The sequence below is a fragment of the Daphnia magna genome, linkage group LG7, assembly GCF_020631705.1.
Source record: "Daphnia magna isolate NIES linkage group LG7, ASM2063170v1.1, whole genome shotgun sequence".
NCBI lineage: Eukaryota > Metazoa > Arthropoda > Branchiopoda > Diplostraca > Daphniidae > Daphnia > Daphnia magna.
In genome coordinates, this window is record NC_059188.1 from 7803943 (window position 1) to 7820679 (window position 16737).

The following is a 16737-nucleotide window of genomic DNA, read 5'->3' on the forward strand; positions in this document are numbered from 1 at the left end:
ACAGCCCGCGCTTCTGCCTGGTTCCATCACCTTTCAGAGCTCGTTCCAACTCCCGAAATTCCTGCCTCCGGCGCTCCGCTCTTGCCTTGATTTCCGCCAAGTCACGTGCTGGACCTTCCAAAAACGGAGTGACTTCCATAGGGAAATTCCCCGTAAGTGCTCTGTCAAACGCCCGCACCATATCGTCTATCCAAACGATGACAAGTTTAATTACTTGTTCCGCTCGCTTAGTGGGCACATCATAGATGACTACCCATTCCGAGTCCCCCAGGGCCAAGGTACCTTCGGGATGAAAAACCGCTCCTTCGGTCGCGACGTATTTCCCCCTCATTTCATCTGCTTGAACCATTTGGCCTACGACACAGACCAAAGTGAAGAACAGCATGTTCTTCATCCAACCGGGTGCCCGTTTTATCCTGGGCGGACGACCCGCTGGTGATTCCCTTGCTGCTGGGGCCGTGGACTCTATTCCGTCTTGTAGGCCTTCGTCCATTTCGGCTATCGGCTCCAATGGCCGGCGCCTCATTCTCCCCTTTTCTCTCCTGGCTGGCGGCTCCACAGCTGTCGCAGCAGTGCTGGCGTCGGGTGACACCCCAGTGTCGACTTCAGGCGTCTCACCCATGTTGGTTTCGGCACACGCTATACCCTCTTCAGTTTCGGCGCGTGCTTCTTCCGAGCCAGTGTCGGCACGCGCGACACCCGAGTTGGTGTCGGCAAGTTCAACATCCAAGTCGGTGTCAGCATGCTCTGGCCTCTTATCTTCTTCGTCACTATCGGACTCCTCGTCCGATTCCACAACAAACTTCTTCATTTGCGATACATGCACCACGAGAGTTTTTTTTTCCACTTGGTTTCCGAAGTTCCTAGTTCAGCTCCGTGACCTGCCTGATCACTTTGTAGGGCCCGACGTATTGATGCAGTAACTTTTCCGCGAGCCCCTTCTTCCGCTGCGGGCGAAAGATTAACACTAGGTCTCCGGGTTCGTACACTGGTGCTGCACTGACTCTGGCATCGTACTGCGTCTTCTGACGTTGCTGTACCATGGCCAGCCGGTCCTTTACGTCTTCTCTAATCTCCATCATCGCCTTCATTAGGTCTTCTGCACCGACGAGCTTCGTCTGGCTTGGCCCCGACGCCGCCAGCAGATCCGCTGGAATCACCGCTTCCCTTCCATACACCATCATGAAAGGTGTGTGGTTGGTACTCTCCTGTCGCGCGGTGTTGTATGCAATAGTCACAAATCCCAGGAATTCATCCCAGTCTTCGTGGCTCTCATCCACGTACATCGCTAACATTGTTGCTAGCGTTTTGTTCTGTCTTTCAACCAGGCCGTTCGCTTGTTGATGGTAAGGCACTGTCAAGCGATGTGACAATCGCAACAGGGCCAACACCTCACGGGTGACTTCAGCCGTAAAACACTTCCCTTGGTCCGAGGTCAATTACCGTGGAAATCCATGTCGTACCACCACGTCCTCGACAAAGAATTTTGCGATTTGTCGGGCCGTGGCATCCGGCAAAGCCCTGGCTTCTACCCATTTCGTAAGGTAGTCCACCGCAACAACGATGTTTGTGTTCCCGTTTCGCGATCGCGGGAAAGGGCCAAGGACATCAATGCCGATACGCTCGAAGGGTCCCCCCACCTGCGTTATCTCCATCAGCCCCTTCTTCTTCCCTTGATCCGGCTTCCGGGTCTGGCAACTCTTGCAGCTTTGGACATAACGGGTAACCGCCCTGTCCATTTTAGGCCAATAAAATCTATGCCTAGCTCTCTCCAGAGTCTTCGTTTGCCCCAGGTGCCCAGCCGTGGGTTCATCATGAACCCACGACAATGCCTCCTTACGACGTTCCGGTGGCACACAAAGCCGATCAAACTCCTGCCCGAACCTGATTGTTCTCAGGTACAGCAAGCCCTCCTTGAGCATGAAGTTTCCGTATTGGGTGGAGCCATTCTTGATCATTACTTGCTTGATCCATCGCCACTGCTTCACGCGGTCTTGACCATCCGCCCAAGACCGCGTATCCAACCCTATGGTAGCGACTGGGATGGCCATCGCCTGCTCCTCCTCACCCATTTCTTGTATTGGGTAACGCGACAGGGCATCTGCGTCATCGTGCAAGCTTCCTTTCTTGTAGTGGATGGAAATGTCGTACTCTTGCAACGACAGACTCCATCTCTCAAGCCGGCCGCTTAGCTCCTGCTCGGTTATCAGCCAACATAAGGCATGATGATCGGTTTTCACCACAATTTTCGTACCCCAAATGTATGGCCGAAACTTCTTTACAGCCCATACAATGGCCAGGCACTCTTTTTCCGTTTTTGTGTAATTTCTCTCCGATTTGTTCAACACTCTGCTGACGAAACAAATTGGCATGGGGTGCCCGTTTCTTTCTTGCATCAGCGCCGCCCCTATCCCGTAATCACAGGCATCAGGATGCACTTCGAAGTTCTTTGAATAATCCGGATGAGCAAGCGGTGCTGCCTTCACCAGCGCAGCCTTCAGCTCGGAAAAACCGTTCCGTTCCGGCTCTCCCCAACGAAAAACCCCTTTACCTTCCATTACCGTAAGCGGGTACGCCACCTGGGCGAGGTTCGGAACAAACTTGCGGTAAAATGAGCAAAGGCCTACAAAGCTCTTCACCCACTTCCTCTTTGCCTTTTCATTGGCATTAAGGTTTGGCCCCGGGAACATTTCTATAGCCTTACAGTGCTCCGGATCAGGCTCGATTCCGGCCTTGCTTACCACGTGACCCAGCATCCGCACACGCTCGTTCCCGAAGCCACATTTTTCCATCTTCAGCCTTAAATTGGCCTTTCGGAAGCATGATAAGACTTTTCCTAGTCTCTCCAAATGCTCTTTAGCATCCTTTCCAAAGATGACCACGTCATCCATGTAGACCAGGTAATCAGTCCACTTCAATCCTGCCAACACCATATCCATTAGTCGTTGGAATGTGCTCGGAGCTGAGCAAAGCCCAAACGGCATTACTCGGAACTGGTACAGGCCATCCGGTGTAACGAAAGCTGTCTTCGGCTTATCAGCTTCCGCGACTGGCACCTGCCAGTACCCGCTCTGAAGGTCTACGACACTAAACAGAGCCGCTTCCTCCAATTTGGACAGTGCATCGTCAATGCGCGGGAGTGGGTACACATCTTTCGTTGTCACTTCATTCAGCCGCCTGTAGTCAATGCAGAATCGCCACTTCCCGTCCTTTTTCTTCACCAGAACGATGGGCGATGACCACGGACTTTGAGCAGGCTCTATAACCCCCTGCTTAAGCATCTTGTCGACCTCATCCTTAATCAATTCCCGCTCCCTCCATGCACGTCTCCTTGGCAGTTGTTTAATCGGTGCCGCTCCTCCCGTTGGGATTGCATGTTCAAGCACAGTGCACTGGCCCAAACAATCACCACTATCAGCAAACACATCTTGGAACTCTATCAGCAGCTCAATTAGCTCATTTCGATCTTGCGCCGCTAAGGTCGACGCCACACAATGATCGAATGCAACTGGCTCCCGTGATTTTCCCGACCGTCCCCTCACTTCCCCAGCTGCATCTCTCCCCTCACCAACTTCCAGAGAGAGATTGCTGGTCTGGTCAATGGGCACTAGGTGACCGATGGATGTTCCCTCCACGATGATGTGATCCGCATGATCGACGTTCATCACGTGAACCACTGCACTCGTCTTCGAGCAGTCGATCAGCGCATGACCCGCCGACAGTCCGCTATTCTGCAGCAGTTTCTTCGACGGTCTGAGTAACATAATCGTGTCATTTCCTCCCGACTCAGGGATTGACACTTTCACTGGCACCGCACTTCTTTTCGGCACCGTCACCCGCACCATCGCTGTCACTTTCCTCACTGTTTCATTCCCGCTGCTCGCTTCCATGTGGATGGCACCGAGTTCCACTATTGGCGGATCGCTAAAACAAGTTTTTAGCTTTCGAAACAGCTTCAGTAGATTTCTTCTCATGATAAATTCTGGTCCAAACGTCTTCAGGACCAAGGCTTCACCCTCCACGGACGCGTTTTTATTCGTGACCGTTAAGGAAACCTTTCCCCTCGGGTTCATCGGTTGTCCATCAGCCGTCACGACCATCGGTCCTTCCCACGGGACTATTTTCAGCTTCAATTTACTCGCCAATGATGGTGAAATAACTGAAATTATTGCTCCCGTGTCCACCAAGGCATCGACTGGTCGTCCACCAATCCAGATTTCTTCGGTCGGCTGACGATCACCATTGGTCATTCCCATAGTCTGGTCTCCGCCAATCACCGCGCAGGCCGCCTTAGGCTCCTCCCCCTCGGGTTTCTTGGGTTTCATCGCCCTCTCCTTCTTTTCTTTCTGGCAGCTTCTCGCAATGTGTCCTTCTTCATTGCAATTAAAACAGCGAAACAGATTTTTCTTTTTCTGCTTTCTGTTCCATTCGCTTTTCCCCCTTCTCTCTCTTTCCTCTTCGAAGGATCTCCTGCCCGGGCTAGCTCGTCCCTCAGTTCTTGAATATGGCGCTGTAGGTCTTGCACCTTGTCAAGGCCTACTGCCCCGACTGCCGGCTTCTCGCGCTCTCTACGCGCATCCTCGTACCCCCTCTCATAGGCTGTTTTTACGGCATCTGCGTGAAGTCTCGCCTCCTCCAGGAATTCTTCACACGATTTAATGCCCAACACGTAAAGCCTCTCGTAGAGAGCCGGGCTCAATCCCCTGAAAAGGTGGTCTATGCGCACCTCTTCAGCCATGTCTGGCTGAACCATGCGACACATATCCATAACATCATGGTAGTATTCCGTGATGTCCTCCTCCTTTCCTTGGACCCGCATGCGCAGCTTCCTTTCCGTCTGCCGCTTCAGGTTTACCGCCACGAACTGCTTCAGGAAAAGCGTCTTGAGCCCACGCACCTCTCTGTAGTGTGCTGGCTCGTCCTCAGTTCCAGCTACTTGGACCTCCCGGTCCTCCCAGTGCTCTGGGCGTGCGCTTCTCGCCTCAAGGCCTACAATCCATTTGTAGGCAGCACCCTCGAGCGAAACATCAATAGCCCTTGCAAGATCGTTATTCGACCAACGATTATGGCGACCAATCCTTTCGAACCGGTCTATCCACTCCATTGCGTTTTCCTTTTGCGTGTCCCGGAACTTTTCCGGCTCCTTGTAGTGGAACATTGGGCGTTCCACCATGTCTTCCTCCTCTTCCAAAAACGGGTCCCACTCGAGTTCAGGATCTTCCAGAGACTTTCGGCTTGGCGATCCTCCTACGCTGAATCCGCCGCGTCCCTGTCACACCGTTGCCACTTCCTGTGGAGTACTAAACGCTCTAGGCCGTAGGCCTTCGCGCAGGCTTCTTCTTTCCAAGCCCACCCCTCGCTGCTCGTCGTTCCTCGCTTCCAACGGCTGTCCGCTGTCGCTACCCGACGATCGGTTGATGACTCCAGAGGTATCGGCTTCCACGCTAACTATGCGTTTTCTGTCGGCAGCGCCTTCCGCCCACGCCGACCCCTGCCACACCTCTCGGTTTCCGGTCACCGACCCCTGCGTTCCGAGCGAATTTGGATCGCGTGACTTCCTCCGCTGCTCGTCGATCCTTTCCTGGACACTGGAGACTGACACCTGCGGGATAAGCGACTCGCGGTCGTCGAACTCCGCCTGACGCGTGCGCGATCCCTGATCATGATCGACGACCCGCACTTCCTGTCGCTTCTCGTTACCCGCCCCGGTACGTGCGTTAACCCCTCCTTCGTTCCCTACCTCACGAGCCCCCTCGTGCTGCTTACGTGCAGCTACGGACTCGTATGCCCCTTCCGTCACAGCACCCTCTGCTTCCGGATTCCCAGAATCCTGGCTGCTATGTGCGTCCTCGAATTCCTCGCCCCGTGGCTCGGAATCAGACTGGAATTGTGACGGATCTGGAACCTCCCGCGGTAGGGAAACTTCTCTGGACAACCACGTACCTTTCTGTCCCAAAGTGAGGTCACTCACTTCTCCAGGAGGGCCTCTCGAACGGCCCTTTGACCGAGATGAAGCAGCGCTTGCTGCCTGCAATCCTGTTGAAGATCGTGCTAGAGGTGTTGCCGCCCTCAAACCCGAGTAATAGGTCTGAATCTCCTTGGCGGCCTCTTCTGCTGCTCGTCTACGGCTCCTTTCCCCAGCGTCTATTATCACACCTCTCACGTGTGACATTCACACGAGGATCCGCTGCGATCCCACTTCCAAATACACGCTCTCCCAGACCGTTGCTGTGGTCTCGTGCCCGGCAATAAATTGCCGAGTTCGATTTCCAGAGACCCCTCACAGCGAACGCCTACCTGAGTTAAAACGTGTACCTGATCAGTGAACAACGCAGTAGCATCTCCACCATGTAACAGATTCACTGGGTTTAAGGGATGTATTCAGTCATAGACAGCTTACACGACACACACACACAGCATTACACAGTAACAGCACTGACAGCACTAACAACTAGTCTGAATCACTACATTGGACTGCCCCTCTGGCCGGTCATAGACGGGCTTTTGAGTCCTCTGACATCCGGCCAGAGTGGCAAAGTCCATTGACATCGCACATTTGCATCTCTTAGCATCCGGCGCTAAACGACAAAGTACATTGGCGCTACAATATGTAAACAGGATCAAATATACTTGTATTCAATGTTAATATTCTGTGATACCATAAGTTTATACTTCTACATGTAAACAGAATCAAATATACTTGTTTTCAATGAGAATGCACTGTGATATTATGAGTTTATACTTCTACGTGTAAACAGAATGTTAAGAATAATATTTGACAAGCAGTTTATCGAGTAGTGATAGTTTACTAAATAAGTTCAAACAGCAGATATATATATATTTAAATTACAATATATAGTTTACGGAGAGTAGGGAGTGCTAAAAAGCATCTTTATACCCAAGCGCATTAATTTCACAAGAATGAAAGGAGAGAAGGGTTTGCCATATTTATTTAATGTCAACAGATTCCGCACATATTTTACATCAAAACTCTCCCTCAAACCCGAAGTGACTTAATCGGATAGCTTGCCGACGCCGATCCTCCTTCTCATGTTATGAAAAACTGGTCCTGCAAGTGGCTTTGTAAATATATCAGCAAGCTGATTTTCAGTTCCTACAAATTTCACTTCTATTATCTCATTGGCTGCCTGTTCCCTGATCCAATGCCATCTCAATTGAATATGCTTGGTTCGCTGATGAAATTCAGCATTGTAGACAAGTCTGACAGCTCCTTGGTTGTCACAATATAGTGGCACCTTCTTTTGTTCCTCTCCGGTGAAGTCTTGAAGTAGGTAACTCAGCCAAACAGCAGTTTTTGCAGCTTCACCAGCAGATATATATTCTGCTTCTGCTGTCGAGAGGGCAGTGCAAGGCTTGCTTTTTGCTGGCCCAGGCTACTGGTCCACCGTGAAAAAAAAATATGCTGCCAGAAGTAGATTTACGGTCGTTGACATCTCCAGCAAAATCAGCATCTGAATATCCGACAAGTCCAGTTCTTTCTCCGCAGACCCAGATGCCGTAGTCTTTTGTTCCATTGAGATATCCAAAAATGTGAAGTACTGCTTGCCAGTGCTCAACTTTTGGGTTTTGACAATACCTTGCCACTTGGCCAACAGCATAAGCAAGATCTGGGCGCGTTTGCAGAGCCAAGTAGAGAAGAGCGCCAACTGGTTCACGATAGTTCTCAATTTTCTCTCCCTCGATCTTCGACTTCAAATGAGAGATGAGGCGCATATTTGGGTCTGCAGGAACGGTTCTTGGCTTTAAATCCTGGAATCCAAATCTTGCTACCAATTTCTCAATAACATGTTGTTGTGACATAAAAATGCGTTTGTTCTGGCGATCACGCTTGATGTTGATACCAATAAATCGCGTTGGCGGAAGTGAATGGATCTGAAATTCCTCTCCAAGATGAGACCTGATATCAATTAAAACCTGCGGTTTGCTGCTACCAAAAATGGCATCGTCAACATGAATTACGCCAAAAGTGGTCTCATCCTCAGTTCTGCGAACGTAAACACACCGGTCAGCAGCACTGTTCTTCAATCCAAATTTAAGTAAAACGTCGTCGAATCTCTTAAACCACAGTCGAGGTGCTTGCTTGAGGCAATACAGTGATTTATTGAGTTTGCAAACAAAGTTTTCTTTTCCAGGAACGACAAAACCCTCTGGTTGCCTCATATAGATAGGTTTGTCTAGCTTAGCATACAAAAATGCTGTTTTAATGTCGAATTGTATCATCTCCAGGTCCAGTGATGCAATTTCAGCTAGTGTGGCTTTCACTGCTTCACTATGTGGAACGGGAGCAAAAGTTTCGTCGTAATCGATGCCGTATCTTTGTCGCAATCCAATTGCTACAAGTCTTCCCTTATAAACTTCAGGTACTCCTTCGTATGCTGGCTTCAATTTCCCAATCATTTTACAGTTCATAGCTGTGCAACCTGGTGGGAGAAGTACGAGTTCCCATGTTTTGTTTTCCATTAGGGAATTAAACTCTTTTCTGTACGCTTCCATCCATTTTTTTAATTCTGGGGAGACTAATGCTTGCTGATAATTTTATGGTTCAAAGGCTTCAATAAACAAGGCTGATGCGTGCCTATTTATGAATGTTTCTGTTTTGTATAAATGGTACAATGCAAAAAAAATGAAAAAGAAGAATTAGTCTATTGCTCGATTGGGTTTGCTTTGAAGGAATTGTATTCTAAAACACAAAGCAATAGAGAAAAATTATTAATGTACCAATGAGTCCAATTTTTGCAAGAGGTCTTCCTAGAGACTGCCGAAATTCTTTGTATCTTGCGTTGTATTGTTTTGGACGAGAGGATCTACGCGGGAATTCGATTGGTTGCTCCACTCGTTGTGCTGGAATCTCGTTATCTTCACCAAGCTCATTTATTGGGATCAGCGGATCATTTTCCATAATTCCTGAATGTTGATCGTCGTTTTCCTCTTCCATTTCAACACGCAGTAGTGGAGCAGCATGTAATATCTCTTGAGCATCATTTTCGACAATAGCCTCGTCTTCTCGTACTACTGGTTGGACCTCATCATGAATAACCTAACGAAAAAAAATTGAGAATGCTCAACTATGAATAAAAAAAATCGATATTAAATTTTAATCTACCCCATTATGATCTTGAACGTTTGCAGCAGCCATTTCTTCAACTTCTTGCGTCACATCATGAACGGGTTCCAGCTGACATGCAAACGAAAAATAAAAAAAAAAAAAATTCAAAGTCTGGTACAATGAAAAGTTTTTTTTTTTTTTTTTTGTTACCAAGCCAAGGATTTCTGTTGTGAGAAGAAGTGGGTCAAATAGACTGCTTTCGTTTAGTTTTTCTTCATCACCGTCAAAGTCGTTAATCAGTAGATCTTCATTGAATATTACGTCACGAATCGTGATGAATTTTCTTCACACTGGTTCCCATAACTTCCATCCTTTTATTTCTTCGTTGTAGCCCACTAACCAGCATAGCTCTACCTTTGGATCCAGTTTCTTCCTTAAACAGTCAAGAATATGCGCATAGGCTCGACAACCGATCACTCGTAGATTATCTAGATTAGGTTTCTTTTTGTAAAATAATTCAAATGGAGTCTTGGTAGATGACCTTGAGAGTGTACGATTCAAGACATAAATAGAGCTTCGCAGAAATTCTCCCAATTTTAAATGTGACTTAATTTAAGGAAGTAGTCGTCGGCTTCCGATTTGCTCTTCATAAGATAAACCTTAGTCCAACCACTGAAGTCATCTTTGAATAAAACGAAACAGGTCTCTCCATTTGGTGTTGGAACGTTGACAAAACCGACATCAGAGTGAATGATTTCACCTACTTCTTTGGCTCTGCTACGACCTGTAGGAAATGGAGACCTATGCATTTTACCGAAAATGCATCCTTCACATAGGCCGTGTTCCAAATTTTCTTTCTTGAGAATCAAACCGTCGACAGAGTTACTTGATATCATCTTCAAAATAATTTTGTTGTTTAAATGAGCTAATCTTTGATGCCAGAGTGTGAGGGAGTTTTGAGCCTTTGCAACAGTAGCCGTAGATACTTCTTTGCTTGGATTTTTGGCAACTATCTTCAAATGGTATAAGGATTGGCCAAGCCTTTGACCCACCGTAACGTCTTTACTGTTCTTCTTGAAATAGACATCATTGTCGATGAAGTGTGCGGTGATGCCAACTTCTGTTGCTGCACCAATAGGAAATAAATTTGTACCAAGTCCTGGGACGAAAAGAACATTTGTGAGTTCTCCTTCTTTTCTCTCGCCATCCACAAGGAAGTACACTTGAATCTTTCCTGCTCCAAGTACTGACAGCTGGGCTGATCCTATACCATTGACGTGCCATGTCCCTTGAGGAACTTCTTTGAAGGTAGTAAAAAAATTTCGTTGTTCAGACATGTGGTGCGTTGCGCCAGAATCAGCGTACCAGTCTGTCGGCTTTCTTGCTACGATACAGAAGGAAGACAAGGCAGAAAAACCATTATTGTCGTTGTTTAGGTTGCGGTTGTTATCGAATTTGTTCTGCCTTGAAGATCTTTGTTCTTCATTTCTTCCTTTGTTTCTGCACGTAAAAGACTTATGTCCTGGTTGGTTACACGCCCAGCAGTAAATTTGATCAAAGTTAGGGCCTTGGTGAAAGCCTTGAAATTGATATTTAAAAAAATAAAAAAAAATTGGTCTGAAAATTTGTAGAATTTAAAGTTCGTACCTCTTCCACGAAAACCATTGTTACCGCCACGATAACCACCTCGATAACCACCTCGATAACCTGAAGAGCTGCCTCGATTACCTCTTAAGCCTGGATAGCCTCCTCTAACACCATTATAACTTTTGCTTGCTGCGTAGGCGTTCTCTGAATTACAATCAGCTACCTGCTGTTGCTTGTTGTTCGGGTGAAACGCAAAAAAGGCAATATCTGCCGGATTTGGTCCGTTTGTTCTGCTTTTCATTCTTGTTTTTTCAAGTATTAGACGTGATGTAAGACTGGAAATCGAACGCTCTGCAAGCGGAACACTTTAACATGCCGAAATAAAGTTATAGTAGCTCGGAGGTAGCGTTTGAAGGATCCTCTCAATAAGTTGTTGATCGGTGACGGGAGCCTCAACACTCTTGAGTTCTTCTGCCATCTGTCTCATTCTATTGACATGAGCTGATACAGTGTGTCCTATTTTACGTAAAAGATTGATATAAAACTTTTGTTCTTCCCCTATATTAACTAAAGATGTTTTTTTTTTTTTTTTTTTTTACCAGGGTCCATTAGATACTGAAAGAATTTTGCTGTGAGTTGACTTAAATTAGCCACTGCTACTTGTGCATATTCCTGAGCCAGTCTGTTCCAGCTGACGTGGCAGATCCTTCAATTGAAGTTTGATATGTTGGCTCGATATTGTAGTAAATAATGGAACAGGCATCAGTATCTCTTTCAATCCAAGTGTCGATAACATCTTGATTCGTTACTTCATTTTCATTGTTAAACGTCTGTATTGAGATAAAAACATCTGATTTAGTAATTTGGTTTTTCTTGTGTCAAAATAAAAAAATATAATATTCAGATTCAGATTCCCAATAACAATCAATTCATTCTGGAAATTCCAACAAGAAAAAAATTCATTTCTCAACAACATTCTTCACCTTATGGGTGGAATCCAGCAAAATTGAATTTAAAAAAAAATGTTCACTCGTCACCAATTCACTCGTTACCTTATGGGTGGAATCCAAAAAAAAATCACTGGGATGTGATCGTCACCTCACGGGTGGTATCCAAAAAAAATATAAATCTGAACATTTACTATGACCAACCTCACCTTATGGGTGGAATCCCAAAAATTGACGTAACAGAATTCACTGTAGAAAATCTTATTTCCTACTCAGTGGAAATCAAACCTTAAATAACGATACCATCATATGCTTCTAAAAATTCATCTACTCATGAAAACAAAGTGTTTTGTTAAAGTAATTACCTCTGCTGGTTTTGGATCTTGTCCGAGCACAAGTTTTTCAAACTTCTTCTTTCTTAGTTTGAGCATGACACCATACCGCCATTGGGGAAAATTTATACCATTAAACTTTGCATAATCCCTCAATTCATTAGCAGATAAATTTTGAGTGGCCATTTTTAAACTAGATAAAAAAAAAAGTTATTCTGAGCCCATAACCTGTTAAGAATAATATTTGACAAGCAGTTTATCGAGTAGTGATAGTTTACTAAATAAGTTCAAACAGCAGATATATATATATTTAAATTACAATATATAGTTTACTTTTATACTTACTAGATTTAGAAACAAACCACTAGTTGAGAAATCAAAAAGCACGCGATAGAGTCAGTAGCTGTCAAAAGCTGTCTGAGAGAGAAGAGAAAGAGTAGGGAGTACTAAACAGCAACCCTATACCCAAGCGCATTAATTTCAAAAGAATGAAAGGAGAGAAGAGTTTGCCATATTTATTTAATGTCAACAGATTCCGCACATATTTTACATCAACACAGAATCAAATATACTTGTATTCAATGCGAATACACTGTGATATTATGAGTTTATACTTGTACATGTAAGCAGCATCAAATATACTTGTATTCAATGTGAATACACTGTGATATCATGAGTTTTACTTCTATCCGTAAACAGGATCAAATATACTTGTATTCAATGTGAATACACTGTTATACCATGAGTTTTTACTTCTGTATGTATACTGCATCAAATATACTTGTATTCAATGTGATTACACTGTGATACCATGAGTTTTTACTTCTATATGTAAACAGCATCAAATATACTTGTATTCATTGTGAATACACTGTGAAACCATGACTTTATTCTTCTACATGTAAATAAATTCATTTATACTTGTATTCAATGTGAAAACACTGTGATATTATGAGTTTATACTTCTACATGTAAACAAAATGAAATATACTTGTATTCAATGTGAATACCCTGTGATACCACGAGTTTTTACTTCTATATGTTAACAGGATCTAATATACTTGTATTCATTGTGAATACACTGTGATACCATGACTTTATACTTCTACTTGTAAACAGAATCAAATATTCTTGTATTCAATGTGAATACACTGTGATATTATGAGTTTATTCTTCTACATGTAAACAGCATCAAATATACTTGTATTCAATGTGAATACACTGTGATACAATGAGATTTACTTCTATATGTAAACAGGATCAAATATACTTGTATTCAATGTAAATACACTGTGATACCATGAGTTTATACTTCTACATGTAAACAGCATCAAATATACTTTTATTCAATGTGAATACACTCTGATACCATGAGTTTATACTTCTACATGTAAACAGAATCAAATATACTTGTATTCAATGTGAATACACTGTTATACCATGAGTTTTTACTTCTGTTTGTATACTGCATCAAATATACTTGTATTCAATGTGATTACACTTTGATACCATGAGTTTTTACTTCTCTATGTTAACAGCATCAAATATACTTGTATTTAATGTGAATACACTGTGATATCATGAGTTTTTACTTCTATATGTAAACAGGTTCAAACATACTTGTATTCAATGTGAATACACTGTGATATTATGAGTTTATACTTCTACATGTAAACAAAATCAAATATACTTGTATTCATTGTGAATAACCTGTGATACCACGAGTTTTTACTTCTATATGTAAACAGGATCTAATATACTTGTATTCAATGTGAATACCCTGTGATACCATGACTTTATACTTTTACTTGTAAACAGAATCAAACATTCTTGTATTCAATGTGAATACACTGTGATATTATGAGTTTATACTTCTACATGTAAACATAATCAAATATACTTGTATACAATGTGAATACACTGTTATACCATGAGTTTTTACTTCTGTATGTATACTGCATCAAATATAATTGTATTCAATGTGATTACACTGTGGTACCATGCGTTTATACTTCTACATGTAAACAGAATCAAATATTCTTGTATTCAATGTGAATATACTGTGATATTATGAGTTTATACTTCTACATGTAAAAAGCATCAAATATAATGGTATTTAATGTGAATACACTGTAAAACCAGGATTTTATAATTCTAAATTTAAACAGTATCAAATATACTTGTATTCAATGTGAATACAGTGTGATACCATGATTTTTTACTTCTATATGCAAACAGAATCAAATATACTTGTATTCAATGTGAATACACTGCGATATTATGAGTTTATACTTCTTCATGTAAACAGAATCAAATATAATTGTATTCATTGTGAATACACTGTTATACCATGAGTTTTTACTTCTATATGTAAACAGAATCAAATATACTTGTATTCAATGTGAATACACTGTGATATTATGAGTTTATACTTCTACATGTAAACAGGATCAAATATACTTGTATTCAAAAAGAATACACTGTTATACCATGAGTTTATACTTCTACATGTAAACAGAATCAATTATACTTGTATTCAATGTGAACGCACTGTTATACCATGAGTTTTACTTCTATATGTAAACAGGATCAAATATACTTGTATGAGTTTGTACTTCTACATGTAAACATAATCTAATATACTTGTATTCAATGTGAAAACACTGTGATACCATGAGTTTTTACTTTTAGATGTAAACAGAATCAAATATACTTGTTTTCAATGTTAATACACTGTGATATTATGAGTTAATACTTTACGTGTAAATAGAATCAAATATACTTGTATTCAATGCAAATACGCTGTGATATTATGAGTTTATACTTCTACATGTAAACAACATCAAATATACTTGTATTCAATGCGAATACACTGTTATATTATGAGTTTATATTTCTACATGTAAACAGGATCAAATATACTTGTATTCAATGTGAATACACTCTAATACCATGAGTTTTACTTCTATATGTAAACAGGATCAAATATACTTGTTTTCAATGAGAATACACTGTGATATTATGAGTTTATACTTTACATGTAAACAGAATCAAATATACTTGTATTCAATGCGAATACACTGTGATATTATGAGTTTATATTTCTACTAAAACAGGATCAAATATACTTGTATTCAATGTGAATACACTCTGATACCATGAGTTTTATTTCTATATGTAAACAGGATCAAATATACTTGTATTCAATGTAATTACACTGTGATACCATGAGTTTAAACTTCTACATGTAAACAACATCAAATATACTTGTATTCAATGCGAATACACTGTTATATTATGAGTTTATATTTCTACATGTAAACCGGATCAAATATACTTGTTTTCAATGAGAATACACTGTGATTCCATGCGTTTATACTTTTACATGTAAACAGAATCAAATATACTTTTATTTAATGTGAATACATTGTTATATTATGGGTTTATACTTATACATGTAAACAGAATAAAATATATTTTTATTCAATGTGAATACACAGTGATACAATGAGTTTTAACTTTTATATGTAAACAGCATAAAATATACTTGTATTCAATGTGAATACACTGTGATATTATGAGTTTATACTTATACATGTAAACAGCATCAAATATACTTGTATTCAATGTGAATACATTGTGATACCATTGGTTTTTACTTCTATATGTAAACAGGATCAAATTAACTTGTATTCAATGTGAATGCACTGGGATACCATGAGTTTATTCTTCTACATGTAAATAGAATCATTTATAGTTGTATTCAATTTGAAAACACTGTGATATTATGATTTTATACTTCTACATGTGAACAAAATGAAATATACTTGTATTCAATGTGAATACCCTGTGATACCACGAGTTTTTACTTCTATATGTAAACAGGATCTAATATACTTGTATTCAATGTGAATACACTGTGATACCATGACTTTATACTTCTACTTGTAAACAGAATCAAATATTCTTGTATTCAATGTGAATACCTTGTGATATTATGAGTTTATACTTCTACATGTAAACATAATCAAATATACTTGTATACAATGTGAATACACTGTTATAACATGAGTTTTTACTTCTGTATGTATACTGCATCAAATATACTTGTATTCAATGTGATTACACTGTGATATCATGAGTTTTTACTTCTATATGTAAACAGGGTCAAATATACTTGTATTCAATGTGAATCCACTGTGATATTATGAGTTTATACTTCTACATGTAAACAGCATCAAATATACTTTTAAACAATGTGAATACACTGTGATACCATGAGTTTATACTTCTATATGTAAACAGAATCATTTATACTTGTATTCAATGTGAATACCCTGTGATACCTTAAGTTTTTACTTCTATATGTAAACAGGATCAAATATACTTGTATTCAATGTGAATACACTCTGATACCATGAGTTTATACTTCTACATGTAAAAATCATCAAATATACTTGTATTCAATGTGAATACACTGTTATACCATGAGTTTATACTTCTACATGTAAACAAAATCAAATATTCTTGTATTCAATGTGAATACACTGTGATATTATGAGTTTATTCTTCTACATGTAAACAGAATCAAATATACTTGTATTCAATGTGAATACCCTGTGATAACATAAGTTTTTACTTCTATATGTAAACAGCATCAAATATACTTTTATTCAATGTGAATACACTCTGATACCATGAGTTTATACTTCTACATGTAAACAGAATCAAATATACTTGTATTCAATGTGAATACACTGTTATACCATGAGTTTTTACTTCTGTTTGTATACTGCATCAAATA

General features: G+C 41.4%; 1 protein-coding gene and 1 long non-coding RNA gene across 2 annotated transcripts; both read right to left on the bottom strand.

Moving 5' to 3' along the window:
• Window positions 1–863: 863 nt before the first annotated feature.
• On the bottom strand, window positions 864–1286 carry LOC123474529. The gene has a single exon (XM_045176740.1). The coding sequence runs from the start codon at window positions 1284–1286 to the stop codon at window positions 864–866; it is 423 nt and encodes a 140-aa protein (XP_045032675.1).
• A 10065-nt stretch (window positions 1287–11351) lies between these two features.
• LOC123474305 lies at window positions 11352–12092 on the bottom strand. The gene is made up of 3 exons (XR_006648921.1): window positions 11967–12092; window positions 11707–11889; window positions 11352–11484 (listed from the first exon to the last, which is right to left on the bottom strand). It is a non-coding gene; the product is annotated as an uncharacterized LOC123474305 (long non-coding RNA).
• Between the last annotated feature and the right edge of the window lie 4645 nt (window positions 12093–16737).